At 38.7% G+C, this 22,439-nt stretch overlaps 2 protein-coding genes and 1 pseudogene across 3 annotated transcripts in view; 2 read left to right on the top strand and 1 right to left on the bottom strand.

The window, feature by feature from the left end:
- Window positions 1–6,162: 6,162 nt before the first annotated feature.
- On the top strand, window positions 6,163–7,650 carry LOC122082629 (annotated as a pseudogene).
- Window positions 7,651–12,251: 4,601 nt separating this feature from the next.
- On the bottom strand, window positions 12,252–14,441 carry LOC122082714 (low-temperature-induced 65 kDa protein-like). 2 transcript variants are annotated; one of them, XM_042650446.1, is made up of 5 exons: window positions 14,203–14,441; window positions 13,941–14,114; window positions 13,668–13,844; window positions 12,709–13,593; window positions 12,252–12,604 (listed from the first exon to the last, which is right to left on the bottom strand). In XM_042650446.1, exons 1-5 carry the CDS (start codon window positions 14,273–14,275, stop codon window positions 12,543–12,545), a joined length of 1,371 nt encoding a protein of 456 aa, XP_042506380.1. In that variant the 5' UTR covers window positions 14,276–14,441; the 3' UTR covers window positions 12,252–12,542. The 2 variants fall into 2 exon arrangements, with proteins under 2 accessions (XP_042506380.1, XP_042506379.1); XM_042650445.1 differs by having other exon boundaries at window positions 13,668–13,856; window positions 14,203–14,439.
- A 387-nt stretch (window positions 14,442–14,828) lies between these two features.
- LOC122082308 (protein SHORTAGE IN CHIASMATA 1) overlaps window positions 14,829–22,439 on the top strand; it is a 16,165-nt gene continuing 8,554 nt past the window's right edge. The window contains exons 1-6 of the mRNA XM_042649769.1: window positions 14,829–15,261; window positions 15,694–15,774; window positions 15,869–15,952; window positions 16,065–16,139; window positions 17,306–19,272; window positions 21,541–21,745. Coding sequence (XP_042505703.1) covers window positions 14,911–15,261; window positions 15,694–15,774; window positions 15,869–15,952; window positions 16,065–16,139; window positions 17,306–19,272; window positions 21,541–21,745 — 2,763 coding nt within the window. The 5' untranslated portion in view covers window positions 14,829–14,910. The remainder of the gene's footprint in view (window positions 15,262–15,693; window positions 15,775–15,868; window positions 15,953–16,064; window positions 16,140–17,305; window positions 19,273–21,540; window positions 21,746–22,439) is intronic.

Below are 22,439 nucleotides of genomic sequence, written 5' to 3'. Positions count from 1 at the left end.
TCACACATGTAAGGGTCCACAGCATGTCACTTAGGAGTCCCATCCAACGACAGTAAGGGCAGTGAATCTCTATACCTAAGTAATAGAGAAACTCGATCCTTTCTTTCAAGACATGGACCATAGCCGCAAAAAAATGTAGCATTATCGAAAGAAAGTGAACTTGACATCTGCCCAAAGTGATCGCCTTCAAAGACTTGAACTGGGAATTTGCCTTGTCAGCCAGAGTCTGTTACCATAAAGTTCAAACCAAATCCACGTGCATCTAGGCATTCAACATGTAGGGGGAGGGTGGGGTGGTCATTTTCGCCGTCCTTGCGTTTGGGCATAGAAGTTGTTAAGTTTGTCTCGAATGCTTGACTCGTTTTGATGATTGACCTGCTCTGACATATTTTGGTGGCGACCCGAATGAGAAGTTTTCTGAGATCTGTGATGGAAGCAGAGGGGTTGGGCCGATAACCCCAGTGGTATGGTTCGACTGCATTGACCGTGACCTAATGGGTCGACCCACAACATGGAGTATATAATGTACTGTTGTCTTATTAAAAAAGTCATTGTATTTTGTGGGGTTTTTTGAACTACGGTTTTAGGGTGAGTTTTATCGTCGCTACTTGGGTGTAATCTATTTTCTGTATTGTGAAACATCTTCTTCTTCGCCCGATAACGTAGCACACCACACCGGTGAGTGAATCTTGTTAAATCTCTGTGTTGTGCGGATCTATTATTTGTTTATTTTCGTATTTTTTGGTGTTTGCTCTAACATAAGCATAAAACCTGGTAGCATTCTTTTCTCCTAAGAACCAATCTAATATTAATTATATGATTCTTTTTCTTTTCATTCAAAAAAATCAATTCAAGAGAAAATCGCGAACAACTTAAGGCCTCCTGAATAACAAGTTCATGAAAGCCAAGGAACAAAATGCGACCACTTTGTCTTACATGAAATCGATAGGACCTTCTTAGCCAGGCTATTAGCAATTCTAATCGAGGATATAACCTCTAAGTTGTCCGATTCCAGATGCCTATTGTTAATACCAATCATTTTATGCGGTTAATCTTCAACCCTAGGTAGATATGGATTCTGTGTCATCTTCCAAATTTGTAAAAGTTTATTTATTATTTTAATTGATATGGATTATAGAAACTTTTGGATGATATGTTGAATCATAAAATTAGAGTTGCAAAAGTCAACTGATAATTACCTATGCCAGCCAGAACTTTATTTAATGTGTTATGCTCAATCATTCATTTTAACTAATTTGAATTTATTTTCAAAATATTTTAAGAGGTTACACCTAAAACCTAACTTGGTCTACAATATTGTGTTTAGTTCTTGATACGCTTAAATTAGCCGCCCAGTAAGATATGGACACATGGCACTCAGTTACAGGGGATATTTAAAACACCACATCTAACCATGAACTTCAGATACCAGAATAATAAGGAGACTGGAGTCCTCTTCGGATAGCAAAGTCGTAATATGACTCTATCTACCTAAAGAGGGATAATACCCAAAAAATGAATATTCCCCACAAAGGAAGGAAAACGTGAAGGATGGAGTCCTCCCAAACCGCCCCAAGCCCATCAAGAGCAGAAGGAAGTTTCCTAGTAGGACCCTACGGAACCCGACTCTATAAGAAGACGCCCGGAAGGAAACAAGAGATAAGTTCACTCACTCGTCATTACTCTCTAATTACTGTTGCACGAGTCTCTAACTTGGGCGTCGGAGAACTAATCCCAGAACCAACTCCTAGCCTCTGCCTTCTATGATCTTTACAGGTCTGGCGTTCAGCCTTCAATAGATTCCCGGCGGCAATAGTTCTTTATGTTGAATGGTTAAGTAACAGAACGCCTCTTGCCATTCCAAGTTTCCAACCATTACATGTGGCAATTTTCAACCCGGCCTGCTTGAACCTAGCCTGTTCAACAAGTGGTTTATTATAGATATAGGGATCAAATGGGTGGGCTCACTCATGGGCTTGACTCCAAAGGGCTTTCGGGTCCAGCCCACATATATGACACTCCATCACATGAATAGTGATATGTGAGAGGAGGGGGTGCAATTTCGTTTATGAACAGGCATCATGGCAATTTTTTGGCCTTTTGGTATGGCACTACTCTACACCTGAAAAGAAACGAGCTACGCCTAAGCTTTTAGCTTGGAGATGAGAATTAGGAGTGCCAATCAGTCGAGTTGAGCCGATCTCAGTCAGATTTAATGGGCTTTACCATTTTGAAGCCATGCACTATGATCTCGACCATTTATCTAATCAGGCTTACATTGGCCAGGCATGGTATATTTTAGATTCAATCGGTCAGGCTCAGGCTTTAATTAGGCTTCCTTAATCAAGTCTTAATCTAGTTTCAATCAGGCTAAATGCATGTTCAATTATAAAGAGTCTATGAATACAAAGCTCTTAACCATTTGACTGAAATTAAGGTTCAATTAATCTATCTTTTTCCCTGTTTTAATATTAAAAGCATGTCTTAACATTTCCTATCTCTAGTTTATGGGCACAGGGTAAATGAGAATTTTATGTAATGATCTATAATCATCAGGTAAAAATGCATCAGAACGTCCGATTATAAGCAAGTCAAGCTTAAGTCCAACATGTTTATTAATCAGGCTGAATTGATTAAGACTTTAAATGATCAAACTCAATTGAGCCTGGTGGGCCAGGCCTAAAATTGATACCCTTAATGAAAACAATCTTTTGTCTCTCAACGAAAAAAGTGTGCACGCACATGCACAATATGTTGAAATAAGACCAAGTTCATTTAGCTTCTAATACTAATATATTATTTAATAGTTTAATTTCAAGTCCATTCGAACCCGATCATAAACAAAATCAGAAGCCGTTTCAGGCACCGAAATCTTACGTACATGAGCAAACATGTTTGGACCGCTTCTGTTCTATTCAATGGGTTGAAACTTGAATGGAGGAGAGCACATAAATAAAAGCAGTCTTTTGTGATTGTATCAAAAACCGACTCAAAGAGTTTAGCAGATAGGGATTAGGGAAATGTTAGGTCCAGACCGTTCCAAACTCTGAAATATATTATATTTCCAAATAATGTATGTCATATATATGTTTAGCACGTACGTATACCTGGATGGAGGAAGAGGAGGTGGAGGAATTACTGTAGCCATGCTCATCTGGAACGTCAACTATGACGAGCTAGTGATCACTAGTTTATCTCGTCTGCAGGTCATAACACGTACCTTTTTTCCTTCTACATTCACTTCACATGTAATATTTGGTATTTATTTTATTTCATTTTTCTAATCCAATATTTTCATTTAAGTCACCTAACCGGCGGCCAGAAGAGGATAAATTTTAGGGTTGATTCCATAGGAATGGTCGTTAATTAGCATTAGAGATGTTAGGTTCTTAATTGATTGTGTTTATTGGTTGCTAAGATTATTGTGGTATACCATTTCTTGCCAAATGCTTTGGATTATACCTCTGGGGAAATCCCGGCCAAGCCAAATCTGAAGGACCATATTTTTTTGCATATTATCGATCATTTTTAAATGGGGGAGGGCAGATGATGATAACCATTGATGCCTGCACTTTTCAAACTTTCTCCAATGTCAAAGTAAAACCACTCGTAGATTAGGATTTAATTTTTCTTCATATATGTGAAGAGAATCTCTCAATTGACGGTGGTCTAGCACTACGAAGAATGAATGTCATCATTAACTCTCCCTCATTTCTATTGAAGATATGAGATATACAAACAAAAGGTCATATCATGTAGTTGAAGAGATTATTCCATAGATTAAGTGAAATTAGATGTGTGTTTGACTAATAAATTAATGAAAAAAGTGTCTTTGTAGGTTTCGCCCAAACGCTTTTGATTGTTTTATTTATTTATTTCTCTTTCTAACAGAAAATGAATTAAAAAAATAAATGTGTCTAGAGTCTAGACATAGTTTATGATGTTACTCAGAGAACCTTTACGACTCTAAATTAATAGTACTACTCAAAATAATAATAGTGTTATATATGAAGAAAAGCAAAACATACAAGGAAACACATTTATTAAAAAAAAAGAGACAATAATATGAATCTAAGTTAAGATTTTGTTCAAGAATTTGGATCATCTCCAGTTGGGAGGGCTGCTAGAAGAGGACCAGTGAAATCAAATCAATTACCATACTTAGTAAAAACTTAGAATATAATTAGAAAACATATATATAGTATGATGGAATAGAAAATACTCCTATATATATTGGGGTAGAATAGAAAATTATCCTAGTAAGAATTGATCAAAAATATATTTAAATATTCAATATATTTTTATCCTAAAAATAAGAACCAACTGATAATCATGGAAGTGGTATCAACTCTCTTTTCTATAATAATAATTAATAAAAGGTAGCAAGTCTGAAGGTCGACAAATTATGAATGATATCGGGTTTCCAATAGAATTTAAATAATCACCCAATCTGAATATTTTTCCCTCTGTAGCAGGTCTCAAGGTCGACAAATTATGAATGATATGATATTGGATTTCTAATTTTTTTTTCTAGTACCCATCCCACCCCTCAAAAAAAAAAAAAACTTAGCTGACTCTGTTTTTGTTTTCTTTTAGACGATTTTCTGATTATTTAATGCTTCAGAACCTGCCATGTTGTTATACCATTAATTTTTTTTTTTGTCACATTTTAAATGTTTTAAAAAACTAATTACCAAACAAATTAAAATTTGAACAATAATAATTCATTTGATTTGCATAGAAACGAGCAGACAACGAAGGCAGAAAATCTGGGAATCAATAAATAATCACCGCTGCGCCAAATGCGGCTCCACATCGTTCTCTCACGCCAGTGGTCAACCATTGTTTGGTTACAATTACGGTCCTAATCCGGAAGGACATTACACCTGACTTAAATCAGATTCTGGTTTTGTATCAACGTTACAAGAACCTGCGAGCAAGGTATTACTTATGGGGGTTGATCTTACATTGAATTTTTATGTGGAATTGATGTAGGTTGATATGGTTTTAGGTTCTTTCACTTTATAAGTTGGTTTATGGGGTTGAGTTCTTTCAAGACCATATTAGTGGTTTCAGAGTAGTCAATCCGATCCTCGGCCCAACCTGCATGTGGAAGGGGCGACTTGGTGCCAGAATGAGAGCCATTAGGAAAGTGCTACCTACCGTCAAGCAAAAACCTTAGAACAGAGTGAAAGCCCCTTAGAAAAAGGGCTACATGATCGGAATTGGCCCCTTGCGTAGGGGGTTGCTCTATTTTTTTATTTGAGACTCGTTTAGTGAGGGAAATTTGTATTTTCTGGTATTAGGTTTTTCGCTATATATTTGTACCAAGGTTCTTTTTCTCTATAAGCGATTTGAGAGAGGTGTGAGGATTAGCTCTGTAATCCTTATATCCATTGATAGTGAAGCATGATCTCATCTCACTGAGGATGTAGACAATCTTATTGAACCTCGTAAATCTTTATGCATTGTTTACTCTTGTTTTTCTATTACTTTTTTTTCATCATTTTAGGGTTACGTTTCTACATAGTCGATTTCGGTTTGAAAATTTTAAATGATTAATAAACGATTCAATTTTAATTTAAAATCAATCAATCCAAATCAAACTGGTTAACATCTTACCTACGAGCGGTCACAGTCATTCCCACGAAACCACAATAAACAAATCAAGAAACCCTTTCGACGGCGGTGAACCGGATTAATGGGTTGAACCAGAGGGGTCAGCTTAAATTTTTATCATTTTATAACAATATTGGTGGCTGGCTTTCATTGGTTGTCCTTCCAGTACTGAGCCGCCCTAGGTAGTTTGCAGTGATTTAATTGCCATTAACATAAAAGATAAACATTTGGATTAAACCGTGATGTGGAAGCAAGCATCTGAACTTTGAAGGATAAGGTTTGATGAGATTTTAAATAAGAGAAGTTAAAACAGTGCAATCCCCATCTTCCCCATGACATCAACATCTCTTAGCATTTAAAAGTTAAAAGTACCTTTGATGATGTCTTATAACCATCTACTGCTTTATGGTTCCCCCCATAGAATTGTTTAAGCTTTAATCCCTTTAGTATAAGCCAAAAGATAATAGAAAGAAAAGATTAAGCTTTAATGTATTAGGCTCCCACTTAAGGTTTCAGTGTTCCACTTCCTGAATAAACTATTACGCAACACGCATAGAGGGCCAAATCAAAACTTCTCATCATTCCCATGCTTTAATCGTGTCAATGGCGGCATATATATATATGCATTATCAGTTCTTGACCTGGTTATAAAACAAACACCAGAGCTAGTTCTTCCATCTTAATCCAAGTTTCATTCTCATCTCATGGCAAAGGTGTATCCACAACGATCCCTTTCTTCTTCTTCTTCTTCTTCTTCTTCTTCCTTATCTTCTATTGCTTCTCCTTCTTCCTATGTGACTACAAGGAGAGAGACTTTCACAATCTGGATGAAATCGCTTGTTATGCACGGCAATGGTTGCACGGTCTATAACTCAAGTGGTGAGATTGTTTACCGGATTGACAACTACGGAGAAAAGTGCAGAGATGAAGTTGATCTCATGGATTTCAAAGGCAATGTCCTCCTTACCATACGTCAAAAGGTAAAATAGTTAGTATCCGTATCATTTATTCATTTATTTGCTAGGTTTCACGCAAAAGTAATAATCTCACATCAGATGTAAGCAACTCGATGTAAAGGCTTATAAGGACTTAGATACATAGCATTCTTTGCGACTGAGATGATTGTTTTGGAAATGTACTGACTTGGGTTTTTCTTGATGCAGAAACTGAGACCATTGGGATGCTGGTAAGGGTATAAATGCAATGGTTCCAGTGGAAATAAGGAGAAGCCATGGTTTCAAGTTAAGAAACTATGCAGATTTCTGAAGAAGAAGTCACCTTATAAAGTTACTGTACATTGTGATCAAGCTCAACCGAGTCAGTTCATGATAGAAGGATTAATTACAGGCAAATCAGAGTACAGAATATTGAATGAATCAGGAGAGCCTGTTGCAGAGGTTAGTTTCTATTGTGTATAGTGTGATCTGAAGTTGATATATAGATTAATAAGCATCAAAGTTGAAAATTTTCTGGTTTGTTTTGAATTATCAGGTAAAGCAGAAGCAATCATCCTCAGGAGTTTCATTGGGAAATGATGTATTAACTCTGGTGGTAGAACCTCAAGTAGATCACTCCTTGATAATGGGTATTGTCACTGTTTATGGCATAATCAGTCATAAACTATGAATTTTGGTGAATCTATGATAAGAACTTGGAGAGTTCTAATGAAGCCTGAAGAAGGTCCTCCATGAACAGAGAGCCTCTCTTGAGATATTGCGTGTAAATATGTCTTCTTAGCAGGCCCTGTAGAAAAGCTGTTGAGAATTTTTTTTTTTTTCTTTTTCTTTTATTTTGAAGTTTTAATTGGAGACAGCTTTGGACCTGAGTGTTTCCCGGCAGCTTTTAGTGAAAAGCAAGGCTCAATGAGACAAGAGAGACCTTCGAGGTGTAGACCTTTACTGCTGGCTAGTCCTTTGGGGGGAAGGTGGGGCTAGCCATTGGAAAAGGCATCGATTGATGTTTCATGAAACCTGGAGACTGTATTTCTAAAGTGACACAGGAACTACAAAGTGCAATTATCATTCATTAAAAGTGCTCATCTATGTTGCAAAAGGCTCTTAAATTATTTCTTTTTCTAATCAGGCCACTCACGGTGTAGGAAACGAGCAGAATCCAACAGTCGTGATTGCTTGTCCTTTATAAAGTTGATAATCCACCCCCTTACCCAACAACCCACCCACCACCCACCCATTCACCCATGACCCACCAACCCAACAAACACTCCGACGCTGGTACTTAATGCACTTTCCGCGCTCCCTCCTTATGTGGGGCCATGCCAATGAGAGGATGTATATGGACATCATATAGGGATTTTAACACCGTCATTTTGTCATCTTGTATATCTGGGCGCAAGGGCCGCTAAACCAAGAAATGTTCTTTTGCCCCGCAAGAATAACATGGACTGTTTTCATATGATCGCATTCAACCCAAAAACCTGCACATTACCTGATGGCACTTTACTACATTCTTTATTTCACTTTGAGTTGGGGATTTTTACCTGGTCGCGTGCTCATTGTGCTAGTGCAAGGACCAACTAGGGGAGCAGGGTAGGGTGGTCTTTTCGCCACACCTAGTGTCTAGGCGTAAGGGCACACTTTTGCTTACGCGTAGACAAGGGTGGTCTTTCCTAGTCATAGGGTTGCACTGACTACATCAACTTTCCCAGCTTTAAACCATGGGCTCCCCCCCGCCCCCGGGGGGTCTTTTCGCCCCACCTAGTGTCTAGGCATCAACTTTCCCAACTTAAAACCATGGGTGCCCCCCCCCAAAAAAAACCGCCTCCCCACATGGCTAGGCTATTCGATACCACTTGCAGGCATACAAATCGAAATCCTGAGCTTCAGGGTGAAGAGGTGATTCCTAAATTCATAAGCTCAGTAGCTACACACTATTCATCCAATATGGAATAAACTCCTCATTCCTAACCATGGACTTGCACTCACTGTATGTTAAAAGGTCAATATTTTAATGGTTCAATAGGAATACCCTATTCTAGCCTGTAAAAACTCTCTTATGCCTATTGAACAATAGAAAATGTTGACTATTTAAGATACATGACCATGTATGAAACCTTTTTTTACCAAATAATTTATAACCACATTTTTCATCAATCCATCTGCTTAGGCCTAAGGAAACATGAAGAATTAATAAAAGGTGGCCGCCTAATCTCTTATAAAACTTATCTGCAAATGCTTCTAATTTGTGATTCTACTAATCATACTAACAGATGTACAATCTCCAATAAATTATTTAAAAAAATAATAAAGAGTTGGTTACTTTTCGAAATCTCATAAGAATATAAGGCACCTATTCTTCCATATGGATAGATGAAGTATTCATTTTAACCGTTGGATAGTGAGGACTTAGGCAAGATTAGCCATATGTCAATTTTCATTGTCGAATTCTATCAAATGCCCCTCCCTTGTGTATTGGCATGCATCCTATAAATGTTAGTGCATGTGTACTAGTACCCTAACCACTAATGTGCATTCTCCCAACCCTAAGCAAAACAAATAGTTAAGATAAGAAATACCATAAAAATAGACTGCTCAGATCTGCCTTGTGAAATCTGAAAATGTCAAAATCAATTGTGACACTAATAACTACCTTAATTAATTTATTGAAAGTACAAAAAGATTTTTTATTTAAAATTTTCCTCTTGCAAGAAAGTACCAAAGAGGTAGAGAGGATTTTCTATCCAAAAACAAAGAGGTAGAGTAGAATAGTAGATAGCCCAAACTTTAACCGCAGGAACAATGGAACAGTGGTTGCATGCACAGCCGAGTTGGAATACAACTGGGGTCCTATCAAAAGGAAGTATTTTTGCTAGCCAGCCAAGGAGACGGCCTAATTTCCCATAATAAGAGATTGATCAGTTAGCCTCTAACATTACCATCAATTAAAATCAATTAGAGAGGTTTTTGAATTGCACGCATATTATCCATTGGATTTGAAAATTTTCGGTTTCTTATCTGGTTACACTATTGATTTGGTCTCCATTTTCTTTTATCAGAAGCCTGTGGTACAAAGGTTAAATCATATTCGGGAGAGGGATAGGTATGCCGTCGATATCAAGTATGCTAGCCGATAGCACCCATAGGAACACATGATGGAGTATCATTCAGGAAAGATATGAGGGTCATTTCAGAAAAGGAGAAGAGAGAGATAGACACAATGGGTGCTAGCATACTTGATATTGGCATACCCAACATTTTCCCATTATATTATTACAATATATTGGTCATAGGTTTAAAATTTAGAAACAATCTCTTTTGTGAAGTACCCTCCAAGTCCTTGCAATAGCGGTGCAGACTTTTGCCCCTCGCTTCCCAGCTGAGATAGACAGTTGTTTCAAATTGAACTTTGGCACCCTTATCAGCTCTCATAATAGAAAAAGGCTTATACATCCCCAGATTGAGACTGTAACCGCTCTCAAAATAGTAAAAAACGGCTTATACATCCCCAGATTGAGACTGAAAGAGATAAGCATTAATCCATTACAATAACTTCAAAAGCTTATCTTGGCTCTTAGTCACATTTCCACCAATTCTCAAATGGAAGTTAGTCCCGCTCTTTGCGGAGTCTGGAACTCTGGATCACATTTAATATCAAACAAACCACATTATTTATCGAAAGGCGGCAAAAAGAATACCAGTTCATATTTCATGAGAGAGAGAGAGAGAGGGTTATGATAGAGAATATAGTGGATTAAAATCCTCTGTTTTTTCCATCCATATTTTTCCTTGTTTTGCTACCTGCAGAACGCGACATGTGGACAATAAGGAGACCAACGGTCAAGATTGGGTGAGGATTATTACATCCGGTGCGTTGGTCTTAAAGTTGTCCACGTGTCGCGTTCTGTAGGTAGCAAAACAAGGAAAAACAGGGATGAGAAAAACAAAGGATTATTTTCCGAATATAATATTCTATATATTCTCCATGGATTCTCCATCAGACGATCAAATCAGCTAAGACACACAAGATACTTTTTTCAAAAATCATGGTTAAACTCAACAAACTATTCACAGGTTGTTTCTGGTGTGCCTAACTGATAAGCTGACGCTCCTTGGAAATGAACATTCACACCTCTACTTATTATCTAACTCAAATACCTTTTCTAGTTTACCCTGAAAATGGGAGAGCCATTTCACTAGTTCTTGACAGGAACTAGATTGAAATTTTGGAGACATGGACATAGATAGGCCAGCTGTGAATATACTACAGTACCCTTCTCACATTCTTACAGAGCCAGATGTGGAAATATTACAGAATCCAGCGCTTGAAGGATCTGAACTCAGTGTGGAAATACTACATTAACATTCTTAGAACCTTCAGACAGAGAGAGAGAGAGAGATCATACCACAGAACTTTCACATGCTCTATCACTATTACAGTATTACTATCCTTAGTAGGAACTAGGGGTAAACCCAAGACCAACCCAAGTCCCCAAACCTTGGGCCAAGGCCCGACCCTAAGGGCTCGGCCCTATTTTCTCATTCAATCATTTGGTTACTTCAATAATAATAATAAACTTTTTCAATAGGTAGACCACAAGGAGAGTGCACATGTCCTAATTCCTAACTCGGCTATCCCTTAGAATATCAATCATCTTTCCCAGTTAATTGTACTCTCATTCCCTTGGATTTGTTGGATTTCAATAGCAACAACCCTATTCGTAACCAGATTATATATAAAGGGCCGGGCTAAGCTCAATCCAAAGCCTCAGCTTAAGCCCAGCCCGACCCTAGTTCAGGCTTAGGAATTTCGCCCTTTGGGCTTTTAACCCAACCTAGGCCCTACCGGGGCTTAGGGCGGGCTGAGCTCAATCTAAAGCCTCAGCTTAAGCCCAGCCCCACCCTATCTCAGGCTTAGGAATTTCGCCCTTTGGGCTTTTAGCCCAACCTAAGGCCCTACCGGGCTTAGGGCGGGCTCGAGCTTTTGCCAGGCCAAACTTAAAACACCAATTCATGATTCAACTCCAAGAATTTAGAAATAATCTGTATGATAATATCTTCTGTGAATGGTATCAAGTTCCATATCTCCATTTTGAAGGGTCTTAAAATTAGTAACTAAATCCAATTCATGATATAACAGGGAAAAATGACTAAAAAAAAAAATGTGAATCTGCCACCAAAACTATGAGATCTGCAATCCTATTTCATCCCAAGAAGACGAAGAGACAATATGCCATTTTGAATCAAACCTATTGAAACTCAGCCATGATTGGCATAGGAGCTAAAAATTGGAAAGGAAAATTACAAAATTCAATTCTTTGCAGTAAAGAGAAGGTAACATGCAAATGCAGTTTTTTTCTTGTTTTAGTACCACTAATATCCTTTAAAAATATCTATCATGATCACCAGATACCATCGTAGCCTTTCAAGAAGGAAAAATAACAGGTTTTCTGCCAAGATATGAGAATGTTCCACAGGAGCATAGAATGATACTAATGATGATGTTGTTGCCTTGTTGGTTCTGCACACAACCTCACAGAAGGGTTCCAATGAGTCTCCTCTGCAAAGGGACACAATATAAGCAACCCTACAGTGAGTGCAAGGCTACAGATACCCAAGTCTCGAACTTGTAATTTTCCGTCAAGCATGGATGAATGAGCAAGGGAATAGCAGATTCTCTTTACACACTTGTAATCTCTTCATCGTTTTTTTGATCTGAAATCCTTTTTTCACACACAACTCAGATTTACAATCTACAAGCTCACAACACAACGAAGAAGAAAAGGAGACAGCGAAGGGGGTGGGGCTGTGAAAGGAAAGTAGGAAACACACACAATCCAGTTCGTTCAACTTAAAAGAGGTTCACGATAACATTTTCCATAAAACAGCTATTGGAAAAGCCTTGGGAAATTTCATCTCTATATATAAACGAGTGCGGTGAATCTCCTGCATACCATCATCAATCTATCGTCAGTTTGTCAACTCGTTAAGCTTTCGTTCACCCGCATTGTCCTGACAGACCTCTTGGACAACTGCAACAGCAAAACAATGGAAAAGTAAATTGGAAATCATTCTCATAGCAGTTATTGAATTAGAACAAAAGTTCATCTCATACTCAATAGACCAAGAACATTACCAGGAGAGGAGCTCTGCAATCCCTGCGATGTGGGTTTTTGATGCTGTTGCTCCTTGTTCTTCCTCAACCAAGAAGTAACCGTTCCTTTAACTGTTTCAACCATGCCCTTTCCAACCTCATTGCTTGGGGTATATCCCTCGGGCGCATTCTCATTTTGATCCGATCCCAATTGCCTAGCCACCTCCGGCGACTCCGTCACCTTCCCTTGCTTCTGCGATTCTTTCCCCTTGCGTTTATGTAAGGCCTCCGATATAACCTCAGAGAGTGCTTTATCTTCATCACTTGGCCTTAACTTCTCTGCCACGTATTTCTTCACAGAAACCCCTTTACCAGCTCCTCCAACACCCTCGCCTTCTCTCTTCTTCCCTGTCCCTGTTCCTGTTCCTGTTCCTGTTCCTGTTCCTGTTCCTGTTCCTGTTCCTGTTCCCGGCATCTTTGACACCACCGCACTTCCAGCTTGTACAACTTTCTCGTACACAGGGGCCAACTTCTCAGTCACCGTCGCAGCGACCTTATGGCCATATTCACCCATTGTGGTTGATTTATTGGCTTCTCCACCTTCTGCCCTGTTCTCGTTTCCCCCATAGCCAAGCTTTGAAGCAACTACGTTTTTAGCAGATATTGCTTTCTCTGCAATCGTTGACGTAGCAGAGGATACCTTCTCGGCGTAACCGCTCTGCTTTGGTTGTTCTTGGACTTCCCTAGCCTGTGACCGGACCGCTTGGGTATTTTCCCTGATGGATTTGGTTTCGGTGGGAGGTAAATCTGGTGAGAACTGATCGTGGCTTCCGGTGGACGACCATGGTTTACGTTCACCTGGGTCCTCGGAAACTTCCATCTTTCCGAACGAACTGATCAAGGGGGTAACCCCTGCTTCTCTGCCACCTGAATTTCACATTAATTAGCAGAGATGTATCACTAGATCAACTGATCAAAGGTGCATGATCGATTCACATTACCTGGGCCAGTAGGATCAGTAACATTGGTCTGATAGTTTCCAGGATCAGAAGGCTCAAATCGGTCCATTGGTGCCTGGGGATCTTTCTCCAATGGCGGCAACTGGGACGTAGGACCCAAACCAGCCTTTGATTGCCCTGACATATCCCCATGAGGTGCCAGAACGCTCCGAGACGCCGCTGAATCATACACTGAAAATCCGAGTGAGAGTCGTTTTAGCAAAAACCCAGTAAAATTACCGTATATTTCTTCTTAATCAGAGCGAAAGTACATACTGGGTGCTCCAGGAACTTCCGGATCTTGTTCCATTTCTTCATCTTCCTCTTCCTCCTCATCGTGATCATGTTCGTGACCGTGGCCATGCTTCGTAAGAGTGTCCTTTATCTTCTTTGCCTTCGCCTTCACCTTCTTTAAAACCGACTTATCGTGTCCATCTTCTTCGTGAATAACTAACAGATTAAGAAAGAATTGAGTCAAAACTCAACAAACATATCTAGTTATACTAACCTCTAAAAAGGGTGGTTTCTCAATTCTCACCAGTATGAAGACCTGTGTTCTGTGGATCTTCTTCGTGACTCTGCCTGTGAACTGGCGGCTGTTGAATATCCATCTTGGGATCGGAAAAAGCTTCAAACTCTGCAGAAAACTGTCCCTTGTAGAATGTAGATACACTCCAGTACTTCTTCAGTCAGTTGCAGAAAGGAGAAAATTGAAAGATTATGCGGAAGTGCGGAGGAAGGGGATAAACTCCATGGTTTTAAGAAGGAAGTTCCGAGGCGGACGGTTGTTGCCACCTGCGCATCGTTTAGCTAGCTCCATTCATGAGCAAGGGACACATACGTATATAACTTTTACGTGTCGCTCCCTAACACGTACAAGTCCTTAAGATCTCCATGTGTCCCTTGCAGTTTTGGAAACTGATCTTTTTGTGAAGGAGGTCAAAATTGTCATTTTGCCTTAAGATACTTCCACGTAAGCAAGGAAAAGCAAAATTCCAAGAGACTACATACCTTTCCGATGTTCCTACGTGGAGGCGGGAAAAAAGAATGGGAGTATCGTGCGCAGTGCGCACAGAGCGCGCAATTTTAGTGGGAATCAGCATAACTATTTAAACGATTGAGGGGTGGCCTCCAAACGGTCTGTAAGTTCTCTGCTTCTTTCCCCATTTGCAAGTTCTGGTCCAACGAAGGAATCGAAGAACAAGTGCTTCTGCTTCAGAGAACAGACATTTTTTTCTTGAGGAAAATGCGTACTCGTTTCCTATGCGTCGATTACTTCAAACGCCCTTCGATCGAAGGTCTGGATAACCTGAGCTTTTTCCGTCTACCATTACCTCATTTCCCGCCTTCGAACATCTGCGACGGAGAAGAAATTTTCTGTTTCAATTCGATTTCGAGTGATTTTTCAGAAATCGAGAGGCTTCCGGTGGAGAATGCTCTTTCTCGATTCTTATCCGATGTTCTTCCTCATACCATTGACATTGATAATGGACAAATTCCTGTTACTCGGATTCAAAGTGCTTGCGCTGATGGACTGAAGAGTGATGAAAACCGGAGAAATTTCACATCGACAGCTTCTGAGCTTCAATTTGAGGAGGTAAAATAGCTGGTTAAGTGAAAACATACTGGTTCTGCAGTTGCTTTTCTTCTGTTGATCTATCTTCTGACTTTCGAGTTCTTCTTTCGCTGTTCGTACATAATTAAGCTTTGAAAGACGATCAGAACAGGAGAAATTTCATATCTCAAGCTAACGAGATTCGTTGAGTGCACTTTTTAGCTGTTCATTTTCACTGCTTCAAAGTCTCTCCTCGACACTTTATAGTTGATATCCTAGTTAAAATTTACTTGCTGGAGGAATATGACAAATGCAATACTGACAATCCTCGAAACTTAGTTTATGAACTTCGACATAGTAAAATTACAGAGATATGAAAACGATTTCCTAAGTGTAGCTCTGGTTTTGGATGTGTTTTGATTGAATTTGCACGTTGCCATTTCTTTTAGTAAATTGTGCTTTCATCACTTTCAGGAAGAAGCTGATTACGAATACGACAAAGAAGAGAGTCTGCTAGCTTGTAGATCTGGAAATGTAGAGATCAAAATACTGACGGTAGAACAGAGGTTTCCGTAAAAGGAGTTTGTTCTGTTTGTTCCATTTTGGTTTAGGATTCTCTTTCACACTTTCCAGTTCATGTTTGTTGCAGGAAGAAAATGAGTTCACGGATGAAGAGGAAAATAACAGGTTTAAAGTAATCCGACTTGAGACACCGGAACTGGATTGCTTCTTGGTAAAGTGGTTACTGTAACAAATATTTCTCCAGATTCTTCATATTCTTATATTCTTTTGTTTGAACTGCACCGAATTCTATTTGGTACTTCATTGCTTGAATCCTCGCACAGGAGGAGCATGCACACTATTCTCAAAAAGTGGATGGTCAAATCTTCTCCCAAATTTCGGAGATTGGAAATTATCTGGTAAGATTTGAACATTACTTATATTTTTATGATAAACTTCTGCTTGAGAATTATATTCTAGTTAGTATCAATGGTTTTACTTTTATTATGGTAAGCAATGGAGTTAGTTTTCAGTCATTAATAGTACAATAATTGTCTGTGGAAGACAGGTTTTGGCTGCGGTCTGTGGTTTTGATATTCTGTTCAAACATTTGATATCAACAAACTAGTAAATTCATATTTTATCTGCAGTTGTGTTAAGAGTGTTGGACCTTTCTTTAGTAATTTCTTGTATCTCAGCTCCTCTTCATTCTTCCACATTTTTTTTTTAATTCGAAGAAATAAAGATATTTAACAAGTCAACAACAGTATAAATCTAAAAGGAATGAATAGCATGTAGAGTCGTCCAAAATAACATGGGGAAGTTCTCTAGGGAAGTGATGGGGTTCTAGAAGCCAAAGGTACTAGTTTTAGAAACTCAGAATAAACCACAACCATAGTGATATAAAAGTGATCAGAATGGAAGAAAACTTGATAATAGTAAACCAACAAATCAGATGGATGTAATCTTCTGATAGTTAATAACATAACCGGAAACAACTCCTCAAAATATGTTTGGATCCAACGGCCAGATTAGAAGTTATGGCAGTTTCCTACTTGAGATAGGAAACCTGAAACACTAAGACTGATGGGAGTTAAGAACAGTTACTGTATAACTGAAACCGATCAGATTTTGAAGGGCTAATATCAATGATACAACAGTGACAGATCTGTTGATATCTCATAGCAACTAATAGGTAATCTTCCACTAACCCAGTAATCACCACTCTTCCTTACTGTTAATGGAGTAGAGAAGACAGGTGAGGCCTGTGACCTGCGTCACCTGACCATAGGAGTTATAAATTCTCTATTATATATATATATATATATATATATATTAAGTTCTTAAGTCCTCTCATAGTAGCTCCATTTATTTAATACTTGGTCTAAGATTGGTCAAGCAGCCTTAGATAGCTGATCACAGTGGTTGCAACAAGCTATTGATAGTTTCTGAATGCCATGAAATAAAAAGCATCTAAATCTAAGGCACTTGAATGTATAAGTTGACCAAGATTTTCTCCCTTCTTTATAGGTTATAAGTTTGAAATCGTTTTGACCTCCAGTATCATTCTCACCTCCTCTTGCAGGATATGGTTGACTTCAAAGCTGGAACTGCAATTTATTATCCTTGTGAGGTTTCAAAATCAGTTTATTCAGTTGATGATATTCATTCAGAGTTTCCTTTGGAGCAAAGGAGTTCTTGTTTTGTGGAAGATGCTGGTTTTGCTCTGGACTGTTGTAGCAAATTTCCTCTCTTGGAAGTGAATGAGGTCAGCTCGGAGTTATACATGAGCCCATCCATGGGAGAACTTCATTTAATACTTGAGAATATTAAAGACCAGAACTGGACGCAAAATTTTGACCTAGTGGCTGACAGCAAGGACCTTTTGGGATCTATTGACATAAATATTTTAGAGTGTCTGTCAGGACATTCTCCATCGGAGCCATGTGGTGAACCTGAATCGACATGTCTTGACTTGGCCCTAGAAATGGAATTTATTAGCATACAAGATGCTGCAGATCTTAAAGTCACTTCACTGATGCATCTACAGATGTCAAGTTGTGATTTTTTCTCCGTGTTAAGGCCAATTCATTTGGAGGAGGTTGAGATCCTTGATTTGGACTCTTTTCAATCTTCTGAAGTCTTTGCCAATTCATACATAGCCAATGGAGCCAGAATATGTGACCAGATGCTCAAAGACAACATGGACTCTGTTTGGAATTTTTATGAATCAATCATTAGCAATGAACTAGCACTGGTGGATGATACATTCAAACCATTGCTGATACCTGTGATATCTGATGTGCAAGATATACAGCTGCTATCAGCCCTTGAAGAAATTCTAGCTGTTGTGAAACCACTTCCTCCATCTGCCTCAGATGGGATATATTTAGATTGGCATCTTTTGGAGAGAGAAACATGGAACTTGGAGGAGATTGACACCTACAACATTGATGCTGAGCTGGAATATTTAAATAGTGGAATGGTGGGAATTGATTTTGTTTTCTGGGAGGAAGCTTCAGATGTACCCAGTGTTTCAGAAAGCAAGGAAATATTGGTTGAGGTTACTGCTGTGAACTTAGGGGTCAACGAGCCTCTTACTGGTGCTACTCACAGTCAGTTGTCAAAAGATAGTCGAAAGCTGGGAAAAGGAGAAGTTGTTCCTCAGACTAGCACTGATAAGGTTACAATGTTGTTTGAATCTATGTCACAATTCAATGATCTTGATTTTTTCCTAAATCCCAAGAAGGCAACTGCAAGGAGAAATAGTGAACCTGCAGTCGCAGAGAAAACTGATGGTAATGCCAAACTTCCTCTTGCTTCATCCAGCAATCCAACAATATGTGCTTCAGTTGAAGAGAAACCGCAGCAGTGGGATATTGAGGTCCACCAAATTATGCTGTCTGATCATATTTTGAGCCTTGTTGACAGCTTTCAAAAGAGCTACCTAGCAACCTTGGAAAATGAAGTTGCTCTTAAAGAGAAATTTTTGCCATTCCCAGTTGTGGATAATTTCAACTTGCTTAGCATAAAAAAACAAAATCTGGTGGATTGGATTAAGAATATAAGTGCAAAACAAACAACACTGGCTTGTGGAGACGAAACAGTTGTGGCACTTGTCACATTATATGCAATCAAACAGATGGCCTGTTACCTGTGTTTTCATGGAATCCATACAACTCACTTGTATGTAGACAACTTATCTAGAAGTTACAAATACTTGAGATGCAGATTAATCTTACTCCAATCCTTGATTTATGAAGCTTACCAGAAGGCTGATACCGTAATAACAGAATCACACCCAACCCTGTCTGTTATCCAGGGCATATTGCGGTTGAAAACTTCACAAAGTGGTTCGAAAGTATTGATAGTTGCTGACCAACTATTTTGGTTGCCATTGAAGAGACTGTTGACTGTCATGGGGATATTATTTCATGAAGTACAGGATGTTCATATGCATGCTGATCAACCGGATGCCTGGGACAGTAGCGAGTTCACAAAGATTATAATGGAGGCCATGCTGCACTCAGATTGCTTATTAATATCCCGCAAGTAGGTCTTGCATTCTCTATGCAGATGTTATTATTCTGTGAGACCCATGGCTATGACCTGTTTATTTGTTCTGGCTTTATCTCACTAAATATATTGTGTTGGTTCCATTCAAAAAACTGTACAAATAGCTCTTACTTATCTGCTTCTTTTGGAACTCTAGAAAAAGCAACCTTCAGAAGGATACAGTTGGTAGATTTTTCAGCTGCGTATTCTATTGTTTGTCCAATTTGAGATCTTGTTTCCACTTGTGAAGAAGTTCCCCAACTAAACATGTATCTTTTACTTAAAATATATATATATATATATATATATCTTAGAAATTGCAGGTTGCTCTGGGCATGATTGAATCATAGATTTGATCAAAACTTGTCCAGCCGAAGAAAGTTTCCTGTTACTCCAAAATCATAGAATGGTTTGCTTTGGAATGACAGGCTTTTTGGATGCATGACTAAATATTGAAGCCTCTCCTGTGCACAGTGTTCACTTGAAGAAAAACACAGTAAATTTTTATTTTTTAAATGGATAACATAGGAGTAAATTAGCTACCACAATTTTTTAGTTTCAATCTATGTTTCTTCAGTCCATGATATTTTCCTACTCTGATTCTTAGAAAACATTGGAAGAGGAGATAGGACCAAATTTTGTCCTAGAGATGGTCTTCAAAGATTTGTGAATCACTCTCAAAGGTTTACAAATTGTTTTTCCATAGACTTGGAAACGGTCTTGGGGCTCTTGACAGATTTCAAATATTGTTCATAGATACAAATATATAGTTACACGCTAAATCATTCTGTGTTTTGGGGGACAAAAACTGCTTGAATTCTCTTTATGGATACACCCTGATTAAATGTGGTGTTGACCTCACCTTCAATGAGGTTAGGATATTTATACTATTGAAGCTTGCTTGAAAGATGCCAAACTCATTTTCTGATAGGATTAGGATAGATCTAACCTATGGCCACTCCTCCTTCACACCCCTTCGCATAAAAAACAAATAATGATAGACTACATAGATAATTTCTTCTCCAGAGTGGTGAATTTGAGATACTGAATGATGGGACTGGACTTTATAACGGCTTGCCACCACAAGTAACATAGAAATTAAAATTAGGAATACCAAGGAAGGAGTTCAGCAGATGAGCTTACTTGCTGTGATCTATGGATTTTATAGCATAATTGTCATGGTGCCTAGGCGAACCAAGGTGGTCGAAGGGGGAAAAAATTAAGAGGCGTAGGCACTGCCTAGTCGACAAAGGCACCAATCTAGACAAAACTTTCTGGATGCCTAGGCAACATCATGTTCTGTAGACTGTATTCTTGGTTCAAAACATTGTAAAAGTTTCTTTCTCATGGATCACGACGATATCATGAATGAAATGGCTACTTTTTGTCGATTGACCTGCAATCTTGAAGCAAGCTTTAGATAAGAAGATGGTCCGTATACAAATTGATGAGTCTGAAAATTCTACAAACTGCATAAGGAGGTTATAATCAACTCAAAACTAAGTTGCACTAGTTCAATTGGTCCAGGGGTGTATTAATTACTGCTCAAAAAGTAACTGGTTTCCATGATTGAGTGCTTCTCACGGATGTCAAGCATGACAGCAACCTGGTCCTGATAGTACTAGGTGTACACAATGCCTTGTTTCTGTTGATTGTGTCTGTTGTTCCACTTAGTACTGATCATATTAACTACAGTATATATACTTATGACATCTTGTCCACGTTGGATAGTTTAATTTAAAGTTTAGATGCTTTATCTATTCTATATGGGAACTCACATATGTGCTTTTCACGGATGTCAAGCATGACAACAACCTGGTCCTGCTAGTACTAGGTGTACACAATGCCTTGTTTCTGTTGATTGTGTCTGTTGTTCCACTTAGTACTGGTCACATTAACTACAGGATATATACTTATGGCATCTTGTTAGATGCTTTATCTATTCTATTTGGGAACTCACATCCTTGGGCTCCTGGTTGATCGGTAGTACAATTTGTCTTTATGCATATTCAAGGTTATTACTGTTCCATACATCTTTGGTTGTTTGTGTGATCATTAGTTGTTATGTTTCTGCCGATTCTTTTTTCCCCTTTTTTATTTTTGGGTGGCGGGTGGGGTTACATCTTAGGTGAACCTCTACAACTCTTCCAGAACCTAGATGAAGAAAATTTTCCAACATTGTGAATTGCAACTCCAGCATACAATCAAGATTTAGTTATTGCTTTCAAATGTACGTTCCAAGTTATGTTTTGCGTTTTTATGCAGGAATGTTTCTGCATCACTTCCATTCAACCAGTTCAGCATGATTTTGGAATATGGAGGTTCACAAAGCTCATCGAAAATATTTTCTTTTTCCCCAAAGTTATCTGGTCTGCCTCGTCTTCACTTCTTGAAGGTGGAATTGGAGGATTTTAGTGCTCCCAAAGCACTCTGCGAGGGTTTCTATGCATCCCATAATGATTTTGCGCTGGTAATTTTCTTTCCTTATGCATGGGCATATTAGATGACATACAATCCTACTGTTCACAGCCAAAGTTTGAGTTCATTAAATCCTATGTTGTTTTTATTCCGGTTTTAATTATGTAAATCCATCCATGCATAGGAATTTGCATTCTATGTGGATGGGTTAGTGTGATTGTGCCAGTTAATCTTCTTATATAAACAATGCCTATAACATTATAGAGGAGGAGGAAGAAGGGTGAGCGACTCTTGCAGCGATATCAATGATAGAAGGGGTAACTGCAAGAGATGGACTTCAAATTCTGTGAGCACTAGAAGGAGGAGATTGGGTTTAATAGGGTTTTGTCTGGAGCGAAAGTTGTTTCTTCAAAAGATTACTGCAAGTCAAAATTCTTTGCTGAATTTCAGTTGTTTTGCAAACAGAAATAACTGTTTAGAAAGTTTATTTACATAAGGAGAAGGGTTTCCTAAGACGTTCGTGTGGAGGAACCTCCCACACCACACCAATCATGGCGAGGGAAATGGTTTAGTCAATAGGGGCCAACATGGTCATAGAGGAGAGGGAGTGTCAGTGTGGGGCCACATGGTCATAATGTGAGAGGGCATGCAAAAGCATCCTGCACCATCTGCGTGGGATTCTTTTTCCCTTTACATAATATTTATATTTTGTGTTTGCTTATAAGGGCTGTTTTTTATATCGTGTG

Source organism: Macadamia integrifolia, chromosome 6 (genome assembly GCF_013358625.1).
Source record: "Macadamia integrifolia cultivar HAES 741 chromosome 6, SCU_Mint_v3, whole genome shotgun sequence".
Lineage (NCBI taxonomy): Eukaryota > Viridiplantae > Streptophyta > Magnoliopsida > Proteales > Proteaceae > Macadamia > Macadamia integrifolia.
The sequence above is the reverse complement of the archived record's forward strand: the minus strand, read 5'-3'. Positions and strand labels throughout refer to the sequence as shown.

What these genes read in the sequence shown, in the direction of transcription:
- LOC122082714 (XM_042650445.1), bottom strand. Translation starts at nt 14,275, where the DNA reads ATGGATATTCAACAGCCGCCAGTTCACAGGCAGAGTCACGAAGAAGAT. An exon ending in TACTGATCCTACTGGCCCAG is followed by an intron (nt 13,594 to 13,667) that starts GTAATGTGAATC and finishes TGTGAAATTCAG; the next exon opens with GTGGCAGAGAAGCAGGGGTT. An exon ending in ATTGCAGAGCTCCTCTCCTG is followed by an intron (nt 12,605 to 12,708) that starts GTAATGTTCTTG and finishes TTGCTGTTGCAG; the next exon opens with TTGTCCAAGAGGTCTGTCAG.